The sequence below is a fragment of the Branchiostoma belcheri genome, unplaced genomic scaffold, assembly GCF_001625305.1.
Source record: "Branchiostoma belcheri isolate BF01 breed outbred unplaced genomic scaffold, Haploidv18h27 scaffold283, whole genome shotgun sequence".
In the NCBI taxonomy this organism is placed as follows: Eukaryota; Metazoa; Chordata; class Leptocardii; order Amphioxiformes; family Branchiostomatidae; genus Branchiostoma; species Branchiostoma belcheri.
This window is the reverse complement of record NW_017803891.1, coordinates 58,392-69,687: the sequence shown is the minus strand read 5'-3', so window position 1 is coordinate 69,687 and position 11,296 is coordinate 58,392. Positions and strand designations below refer to the sequence as shown.

The following is an 11,296-nucleotide window of genomic DNA, read 5'->3' as shown; positions in this document are numbered from 1 at the left end:
ACACACACACACACACACACACACAAGCATACACATACTTACACACACAGAGACACACTCAAACACGTTCACAACACACACGCGCACACACGTATATTTAAAAGAGTTTTTCAGAAGCTACTTTTTAAACTCGCACATAAAGAGTCTATCTCTGGTACATATGTCGTCATCCCATGCCATCCCAACTAACGGCCACATATATGGACACAGTCTTGATTACCTCCTCCGTCATTAGGTTCACCTACGAAAGATAAAACAGGATTTGTACAGTATTAACAGACAAAAAGAATACATCATTTGCAACAATGAGCTCCTAGAGTAAATATGCAACCCATATATTATCTTGCTTACCGTGTGCCCATTTACTGAATGCTCCAAGTGGACTCCCATCGTTGTACACAAAAGTTCCTTCATTGATGATGTCGTCAAGACCAATCCAGATGTCTACTGTAGAGTTGAGGTGATCAATGAGGAACTGATGTTCCCCTTCATCTTTAACTACTACAAGATAACCTCCGCCACTCTCACAGATCTTCCTGGCAGTCATGTAGTCGGCAGACTCGTCGAGCAGGATGTAGCACGAGTTGGAGTATGGAACAGTGTCAGGAGGGCAGCCGTGACCTACGAATACGTACGTGTGGATTAAAAAAAGGACGTTTACATTGCCTACCTGCCTCGCTAGATGTCTTTTCGTTTACTCCAAATATGCCAAGCAACATTAGTTTCAATATACACAACATAACACTAACTACAATTTAATGATCTACGTTGAAACCGAAGTTCATTGTATATGCAGCCTACAGTACAGATGCCTCATGTAACCTGTTGTCAACAAGCTCAAATCAAAAGGCAGTACGACATGCACGTAATTTTTGGCAACTTCTCAGGGGCGGAGGCATTTGTGAAAGTACGCTCGCTATAAAAGAATTTCAAAATTTGCTTTGTATGTGAAATGTGCTATTTGGGCAGATTACTGACTTGGGCACAGAAAATGATTATCGATGTTGTTTTTTTTGCATGGCAGTGAGACAAATGTTACGTTCTCATTATCGGTGACAATGTTGCTGATAAGGATGAACAAAGGGGGTTGGTGTATTTAATAAGTTTTTTGTTTCAATTTAGAACAATACCATTAATGTTCGTTCGAAATCCAAGTATATATTAAATTTTACACAATTTGATTTTGAATTTAGTTCAAAGACTTATTTGGGTTCTTACCCATTGTTTCCCAATCGATAATAAATTGTTTGTACAAAACAGAAAATCTCACGTCTCCCCACATTAACTACAAGACAAAAAACCCATTCAGCTGTCAACATCTTTATTTCGTCAAAAAGTTATGTACATCAAATACACTTTCGTCACAACTTAAGATAAAACATTCAAATGGCAAAAACGACTTTTACATGGGACAAAGAGAGTGTATTTTACATATGTTCCTTAACGTTTGCTGCGCGCACGTTAATGTTGGTAAAATACTCGTACACAAAATAATTTTGGGAATACTGTTGATCTTGTAACAAATTGTTCACGTGGTTGGTGTTTTATACCCCCATTCCACTTACAAAAAGGCCCCCATTCCACTTAGTGGCGCTCTCACGGTGCTCTCTCTGCGACCTGAAATTGGCGAAAGCGTAGTGGAGAGAGCGCCAAACTCCACTAAAACCATGCGTGATATTTAGATTATGAAATCAAGGCTTAAAGGCCCTTAGAGCGCCATACTTGTATGGCGAGTGGTCCGCCATACAAGGACTACAAAAGATAGAAACTGGAAGTTCTGCTGCAGTACCAAGGTCATCCACCAGGAGGCCCATACTTGACCTTGACATTTATCGTCCTAAGGCTTCTTAAAGGACCAAATATCATTACATTTAATAAAGGCGTTTTGAAGTAATGCTCATTACAAATTTGCGGAAACACACACGGACAAACACACACACACATGTACACACACAGGCACGCAAAAAAAAAACGAACGCACAAAAAAAACAATACCTCTATATTTCATAGAGGTAATAAATATAATTCACGACCGTGTTTCACTATATTTTTTTTCAAAGGACTAAAGTAAGTATAGTGTGGAAGATACCAGACTGAGTGTACTGATACATTCCATTATTATTATAATTATGGGTTCACCACACCACGAAGTGGTGTGGTGAAACCATATTGCTTTTTCTGATGTTTCTTCTTCTCCTTCTCCTCCTGCCATTTCTTTAAATGGATTCAGCTTCTTCATTTTAGGGCCTAAGGTCCTGAAATTTGGTATGGAGGTACAGTGGGCAAATACCCCTAGGCGTTTTTTTATTTTTGTGATACAAGCTTTTACAATCGTTTTATTTGCTTTTTTAGCGGTCCCCATAGGAAAGTACTGTGCGGGGGCGTACGCGCGTGACGTAATAAGAAAGAAATTCGGCGGCATGCCCATATATGGGCATGCAAGCATGAACCTGACGCAGCCTAATCTTTTCTTCTTGCTGATTGGCTGTTGGATTTGATTGGATTAACTCAATTAACACCTGTTCAAAGCCATTCCATTTTGACAGTATGAACTCAAGTGTTTTGGTAGGTACAGCACAGGCCACGAAATACGCATCAATTTTCGAGGGACGTTCTGCGGGAGAGTGCAGGACGCTGTGCGGGACTTCCCTCGGGAGAGTGCGGGACGTCCTCCGGGAGAGTGCGATACGTTCTGCGGGAGAGTGCGGTACGTCCAGCGGGAGAGTGCGGTACGTTCTGCGGGAGCCAGACATTTTGCTCTTCTCTGTTGGAACAACGCAAGTTGGAGGTCAATGACCTGCGCCCGGCGTGTAAACAAGATTGGACAGGGAGCGGCTGTAATATCAAAGGAGCCGGCGGCTTCTGCTAGCCGGGTTGATAGTTAAGTAACATCAAGGTGGTTCAAAAGCAAACCTGATAAAGAAGGAAACCCCGTAGTTAATAGTTGAAAGTCTTGGTGGCTTGAGGCGATCGATACCGCCATGCTGTTTACTTTTTATGACATACAATGCAGTGAGTGATGTGTATCGCACCGAGTTAGCTCGGTTGGAAACGCGCAAGGCGGCAATCCCAGGCATTGCAAGTTCGAACCCCAGAGCATCGGACATAAATATTTTTAGCAATTTAACATTTTTAACAATTTTATCAGTTTTAACAATTTTATCAGTTTTAACGATTTTAACAATTCTGCATTTTAACAATTTCAACATTTTTTTATTTTCGTTGTTTTGCTTTTAACATTCAAAAACTGATTGTTCTTACTCAAGAATGTCAATAACTTAGAATGTTAGTCTTTTGTATTTTTCCAACATACAAACTAAAATTACTTTGATGTTGTCACAAAAGTATTGAGCTGACAAGAGAGAAGGAGTACGGTACTCTGCCAGTGTGAAGAATCTACAGAGGTATTACCAGTCACTAGTAGCAAGAGATAGACCACATTGAATGATGACGATGAGGACGAATCATATGAAGTACTATCATAGCTAGTACAGAAATTCTACTGCTTTACTTTACTTTCTTTCACTCTGTACATGCAATTAGCTCACTGGCATGATTTTAAAAATAAAGGTTATGATAATCATATTATATGTATAGCTTATTCAATGTATGGCTTCATAGTTTATGTGATTGTTAATAACACCTGCACAGAGCATTTCCATACTGACAGTATGTCTTTATTCAAGTGTTTTGGTAGGTATTTCAAGCTTTTCTGCTCCAGCATTGGAATGCGGGGCATGAACGTTTTTTTTTATTTTGAAAATCAACAGTTTGCATTATGCAATTAAAAATCCTAACCAATAAAGTAGGGAATAGCTATCCAACTGTTGTTTTAGTTGTATGTTACTTCATATTATAGTTATATCAATGTAAATCATTGTTTTCCCTTGTGTTTCTCATTCTTTCCCTGCCATGTCGTAAAATGTGGTGTACCCATCGCTGTATTTGCTCCAAAGCAAATATTGGCCTTTCTAGTTGTTACTGTATTACCTACCCTACCAACCAAGTCCCATGTAGGATCATAAATTAAAAATTTCTAGGAATGACAACATTAATATATTATTTTGCCTAGGCCTAACTCATTTTGGCTTTCCTTGCCGTACTGTATCAAAAATTCATGTTAATTTACAAATGTACGCACATGATAAGAACATTACAAGTTCTCAAGAACAGAATAGACAAACACAAAAAATCGTCGCCTGTGTTTAAAAAAAAAAACTGTATAATTGTTGGCATTTGAAGGAATGTTTTAATGAGTTTGGTATTTTACAGATAGAAAACGGTTTGAATAGTTTAATCACGTACACCGACGAGTATCCATATATTGAATGATCTTGCATCTCTGACTTTTCCTCAGTCTCTTCTGATCTAAATTACTAAGCTTTGGATGACGTCAAATTGGGGCTTAATTCTGGTGCAATGCTATGTTATACTAAATTTAATTTATCACTTGATGTCTTAACAAGCAACTGCAACATAACTACAACAGTTGTGTACTTACTTCCTATTTCAGGTGCAGCTGTAATAGACATATTTTTGCAATGATTTGTGGTTTCATCATCGAAGGTGTTATGTTCGCACATTTCTGGAAGTTGTAAGATAAGAAAGCATTCTTGTTAATAATAGTTGTCGAACATAGTTTAAAAAGGAGATTTATGACATCAGAATGTTAATTAAAAACTTACCACTGTGGACAAAGGGCATATACAATTTATAACATTTGTGTTAGGATAGACAGAGATAGGCAGAGATCCCGATTAGAGTCTCTGCCAACAAAGACTCTAATAATGATTTCTGTCGGGAGAATCACCGTTTTACCGTCAGATAGGAGGATGTCTATTGCTTTAACACTTAATATTGACCAATTTATGCTAAAAATTAAAAATTCAAAAGCATTTCTACTACATAACACGACATTATTGGAATAGTCTCTGCATGCCATTAAAACTAAAAATTTTGCAACGCTATACGTGTATGATGCTGAAGATCAATCGCAATTTAGACCAGCAGAGACTCGGATCAGGTTCTCTACCCACAGGGATTTTACTCTCTCTCTCTCCTCCCCCTCTCTCTATATATATATGTATACAGAAAGAGAGAGAGATGATATATATATATATATATATATATATATATATATATATATAGAGAGAGAGAGAGAGAGAGAGAGAGAGAGAGAGAGAGAGAGAGAGAGAGAGAGAGAGAGAGAGAGATAGATAGATAGATAGACACACCTTGGCATTCCTCAGCTGACACCGCCCTTGGATGGTAGGTTGCCGTTCCGTTCAGACAAGGCAGACAGGATATCTGGGCTTCTTTGTCCTGGTAGAACCCTGGTGGACAGTCTGTGCATGATGTACCATTAGAAAAGGTTCCCGCTGGGCAGCTCACTGTAAACACGACCAGCAGATTAAAGTTCACTCTATAATTCGTTTGGGCTGAACTAACGACGAAAACAATGCTGTCAATGCTCCTTTACTAGAGTATCACTAGAATCCCAAGATCACTAGATTATCCCTCTACAGATAATGTCAACATTTACGACTGACGAATGGTTCTAAAGGATTACGCAAATGCTTAAGATAAACCTTATTTTTAATTATACCATATATTCAGCCCAATGACAGTCATATCATGGCAATCTACCAAAATCCCCCCCAAAACGACCCGTCGATTGGTTGTAAAGCTATTCTTTTTTGAACATTTAAAGCAAAGGATCGTGCAGCTAGATCAAGCTGCTAGGGGCCAAAACTAACGTCACTTCCACCTGAGCACAAAAGATAACTACCATGCGTTGTTTCAGATCCTAGCATGTCTCTATTCTAACATATAGAATCCTGAAGGTTCACTGCAGTACCATGAAATGCCATCAGTTGCCAAAATCTAACCATCTCTAGGTCTCATCAAGGTCCACTTACCTACCAAGTTTTATGACGACTTATCTATACCTTCTTGAGTTCATACATTACCCACATTTCTGAAGACGTACACTACATAACCTCCTTGGTGAAGGTAAAAAAAAAAACAATACACTTACAGCAAGCTGAATCTTTGAGCACACGTCCTTGGCTGCACACCAATACTGTCTCTCCTATCTTGAAGGAGCCAGGGATGGTGGAAATGGTATGGTTACCTACTGAAATATTGAACGCTCCATTCATGATCGTATTTTCGATGTCCAACACAAAAAGACCCATCTGTGTTGTTGCAGTCTGGGAAAAAGACCCGTTGAAGGAAGAGCTCTAGAAAAAAAACACAAATATTCTGTCTATAGTTCACAAAAATAATGTTTTGATTAAATATTTCGAGATACATGTACATAACATTGCTATGACAGATGCCATTGTACCTACGGTAATATAATAGGTCATACAATGTCTCGTTTCTGTCAGTAATACAATAATATAGGTAACTGAAGCCTCGAGCTTTAAGGTCTCATTCATGAGTTTTTTCCATACATTAGAAACCATGCATTAATGAGTGACTTACGAGACCGTGTTCCCTATGATCCTACATTAAATCAATCGATATCTTTCATGCTATGTTGAGCACACGTACTCTACATCTCATAAAAAAATTGCCAACGACTTCTATACACACAATCCCCTTTTATGGGAAATACAAACTGCACCTAGTGGCTGCCCGCAAGAGGCCCTCCCACGGTGCAAACCTACGACCGCACAACTCACAACACTGGACTGTGCACGTCCGACCTAGCGCGCGGCTGCCGACAATTACGTCCTAATTTCATCAGTTACAAACAAGCTTTCACCGCTTTGACGTTTTACATCAGTTGGGATGGCTAAAGGGGAAATTCTCACCAATAAAAACACTCGTTCATACAGCCGTTTAGTTTTTGACTTGGCACTTTTTAGGGGGTACACTCGGAGTAATACATGAATGAGACCTTAATTTTCTACTATAGGAATACGTTGTTTTATTGATTATGCAAATTGAGGCTTTATGAGGCTTTATATGCATAAGTAATATTAATTAATGTGTCATTCTTTCTCAGATAGGTATGTAAATTTTAAATTTCTCTTATGAAAATCAGTCAATTTGAACTCTTGATCAATTGACTGATGTACACAGTGTTATCTTAAATTCAAGACATAATGTTAACCCATTTTGGAGTTATCACCTAAATTCTTAAAACAAATTTATACCCTGTTGTAACAAAATCTCATTGGCCCCAAAAACACATACTGCATGTAGGCCAAGAGCTACATGTATCTACAATTAAATTTAAAAAAATGACCATACTATGTCTAGAACATCACAGGTGACCAGAAAATATAATCCGTTACCATGAAGAGGCAAAACAATGCAATTCAAAATGTAGCTAGCTACAATTACGCCTACCCATTAAAGTAACAGAATTTCTAAAAAAAAGGCTGGAGGTGCATGAGGCTAGTTAATTAAAGGTAGATTTAAGATAGGAAAAATTCATCAAAATTCATATACAGTATGTTTGATCAGTAAGACTGGATAAAACCTCGTGGCAATATGCAAATACTATTTTCATTATCGAACAAACAATTTCCCTTATCAGTTGCGATAATAAGTTGTTATTTTCCAAAGACGGATGGAAATCACCATACGAATAATTGTTTTGGTTTTCTTAATGCCCATCAGCCACATGGTGATCTACATCATTCACCCGGACGGAGGCCTGGCGAACCCCGTCAGCCAAATCTTGGAGAGGAGATAGGCGCCGCCAAGATTATAAGCCTGAGGAGTCATCGTGACAAGTCCAGACATGCTGCTGGCTGTCATGATGCCCCTACGGCCGTGAAGGCTATGGGACTTACATACATACATACAATGCCCATCATGGGCATTCTCAATGCCCATCATGGGCATTAGTCGCATTTGCTGTATTGCAGAAGTTTGTTGGACTGAAACGAAAGTGTCAAGACATGAAAACATTTCAAGTGTTTATCATTAATCGCACAAACCTCCTTCAGAGTAATCACTACATCAAAGTCTACGTTGATAAAATAGTGAATTTTTCTTGCTCCATCCGTGGAAGACGTCCCACATGACACATGAACGTTGTCTATGTTGCATTCTGCCTCGTCCATACAGAACCCTTCTGCTAAGAAATTTAGCATCTTGGCCTGCTCAACAAAGTTCTGCCGGATTTTTTCTGTGTCAACAGCACAGTCACTTGTGTAGTATTGGACTTGAAAAGGACCAACTACCCCCGGTGATGAAGTTCCTGTGTAAATTTAAAAAGAAGAATTGAAGGCAAAATGTGTTGAAGGATTTAATTTATAATTTATAATTTACATTGGTAGGTTAAAACCCTGTACTTACTTGTGCAGTCTGGCCAAGGAAAGATGATTCCTTGAAAACTAGGGAAAAGTGAAGACCATCTCCCTCCCCCTTCCTCCTGTTTGCAGTAGTAAAGTGATTCTGGCTCACGGGCAAATCCAAAGTCACGGTTACAGGACACTGAGCAGAACTGGCCTCCTAACCACGTGTCACAGGCAAGGGCGCCATTACGTGGTGGAGCTTGGTAAGGGCAGGCGTGTTCTACAGGAACATAAAATAGGATTTGTTACTGTGAATCAATCGCATTCCCAATGCTATGGCTGTAAGTTACGTTAAAATTTAGTTCTTTATTAGTAAACTTTCAACTTCATGGTTACATTTGTTTCTTTCGTACCAAAAATATGAAGAGAGCATGCAACTTATCCCTTTAAGACTACAAAATGCTTCCTTTTAATGTATAGCAAAACATTTATTAATTCAACCATTCCTTATTTCTTCAATGAGCCATAAATATATACTACGGATCATATGTAAATCATTTATTCAACATAAAGTTTGCGATATCATGTCATATTCGGAAAAAAATTCCCAGCACATGCCTGTAGCAGATTTATGCTGTGTGCATGAGATTAAAGTAAGTAAAGATCTTTAGTAGATGCTTACGCTTTACAATAACTGTAAAATTGCAGAAGCCTGTGTTTCCAGCATTGTCCCTGGCGATGTAATACACGAACTGCGGGGATCCCCAGTAGAACAAGGACCCTGGAATATGTGATCTGTGTGCATATGTACATGTATATGCGAAAAGAATTAATTGCACGTCAATTGTAACTAAAAATAAGTTGGTCTTATTAAACAATAAAAGGATGTGAAACATGAAACAGTAAATTCATTTCATACTCAAATGATACATACTACTTTTTATTTATGACTAAACGGTATTAGTCTTCTAAAAATTGTTTACTACCAATAGTTGAAGAGAGAATTTTACCTAAATATGTCTGCTATGTCTCCACTGTTGTCTGACCATGTTGGTTCAACCCAATCAATGATCTTCTCTCGGTTTGCAGAATATACAGAGATATCAGCAGGGCAACCTTGGCACACAGGATCCATTGAGTCTAAACGTCAGAATACAATGTAGTACATGTGTAAGACCGGCCCAAAAAGTCATTTTTTTTTTCAAAAATTATCTCACCGTAACATTGCATTAGTTTGTAAAAACGTCGGCATAAAATTTTATTTATTCTTAGTTGTTGAAGTACAAGGTTTATCAATGACTTAAATTAAGGAATTAAAAAGAACATCCTTTTCGAAATATATTTTTATTCAATAATGTTATTCAATGTGGCAAATTTAAACAAAATGATTGAATGATTTGAATAATTCAAGATGGCGGCCCTGAGCTAGGTGTGTGATTGTGTGCTCCAAACAATTTCGACTTTCCACGCGTATTTGACCCACGTAGAGCTCGAACTGGTCTCTGCCTGTTGTGGGCCGAACTCTTATCGAGAATTTTTGGATGGGTAAGAGAACTAGGCGCTCGGAGGGGTTCTAGTAGCGCAGATAGAAAGTAGCACATCTACTAAAAGCACGCCCCCACCCAAGACACTAAAGATGGCGTCGGTTAAGGGTAGCGAGGGAAGTTTCCAGTCTCTGTCACCGGAATTACAGACGCTCGCGCAGCTAATCCTGAAACAGACTCAAGAGCAACAGGAGACCCTTCTAGGTCAGTTTCAAGACGTCGGGGTAAAACTCTCAAACCAAATTCGCGCTCTGGACAACAAAGTCGAAGGTCTGTCTGCAGACTTAACCAAGTTACGCGTGCGTGTGGGAGCCACCGAGAAGGCCGCGGAATTTCAAACAGCGGAAATTCAGGATTTACGCAGTGCTTTGGTCGAGGAACGCCGCGAAAGAATGAAAGCAGACCTACTGGCCGAGCGGTACTCTAGGAAAGCGGATATAATCATTCGGGGTCTGCCATATAGCCAAGACGAAAACTCGGAGCAGATATTTGCGGGATTCCTGACCGAAAAGCTTCACCTGGATCCGGTGCCGTTTGCAGCTGTTCACCGACTCTCGAAAGCCAACAAAAAACACGACCAAACCCACCACTGCTTGCCAGGCTTCTAAACTTTAATGATCGAGACCGTATCCTACGGGAGGGCAGGAAGTTACGTGGAAACAAAGATGGCTTAGCGGTTTATGAGCATCTTCCACCGCCTCTGCAAGCTGCGAGAGCCAACCTAGTTCCAGATCGAGAAGCTGCGCTAGAGAAAGCTAAAGGTACGGGTACTAGAGTGTCGATATGGGTGCCTCCAAAGGCTACGTACGCTGTGCTACTTGTGAATGGGCAGGAAAAGAAGCGTGTTGACGCTGTAGATCTAATGTTGTCAACAAAGAAGAGATCACTGCCGAACACATGAGAGCTAATCTGTTGTATTTTTTAAGAGACTGAAGTTATTAAACACGCACTACTTTCTCTTTGAGACTTTGGTGCTTCTTTGCTGTGTAATCAATGAATCCATAATGTGACAGAACTGAATGAATGCTTTATTTTCTTGGTGCAAGCTACAAGACGTGGCAAATATGCGGCTGGTTTGAATCCTTGAATTTTTGAAATGCTAATCAGGTGAAAACAGGCATTCATGGAAACACCTGTTACGCGATGCTGCTTCTTGGCTTCTGATTGGCCTCAAACCCAGCCATCGCATGTTTGTCACAGCCGTATACAGTAAAATTTGATTAGTTGTTCTGAGTGTTATGTTCACATTAAGTTGTTTCTTTTTTATATGTACCTTGAGTTGCACCAAACTTGTGATTATGTTATGCTACCTGAGTTCATTTAAGTTGAAATGTTCTTTTTTTGTGGAATGATTAGTGTGATACTGATGATGGATGGAGCACATGAGATTAAGTAAGGGCCTCTCATTTATAAGAACTTATAAGAGCTTAGACCTTTGTTTACGTTAAGTTATTTGTACTTTACTTTCAATTGGCTTTAAGCAAGAAATGTTCT

At 39.2% G+C, this 11,296-nt stretch overlaps 1 protein-coding gene across 1 annotated transcript in view; it reads right to left on the bottom strand.

Annotated features, from left to right (window-relative positions):
- Positions 1–120: 120 nt before the first annotated feature.
- The window catches only part of LOC109472804 (sushi, von Willebrand factor type A, EGF and pentraxin domain-containing protein 1-like), a 12,293-nt gene continuing 1,117 nt past the window's right edge, over positions 121–11,296 (bottom strand). Inside the window, exons 2-10 of the mRNA XM_019772669.1 lie at positions 9,269–9,398; positions 8,941–9,053; positions 8,320–8,538; positions 7,959–8,221; positions 6,038–6,242; positions 5,235–5,390; positions 4,502–4,585; positions 352–621; positions 121–241 (exon numbers count right to left, since the gene is read on the bottom strand). Of these exons, the coding sequence (XP_019628228.1) occupies positions 186–241; positions 352–621; positions 4,502–4,585; positions 5,235–5,390; positions 6,038–6,242; positions 7,959–8,221; positions 8,320–8,538; positions 8,941–9,053; positions 9,269–9,398 (1,496 nt within the window). The 3' untranslated portion in view covers positions 121–185. The remainder of the gene's footprint in view (positions 242–351; positions 622–4,501; positions 4,586–5,234; positions 5,391–6,037; positions 6,243–7,958; positions 8,222–8,319; positions 8,539–8,940; positions 9,054–9,268; positions 9,399–11,296) is intronic.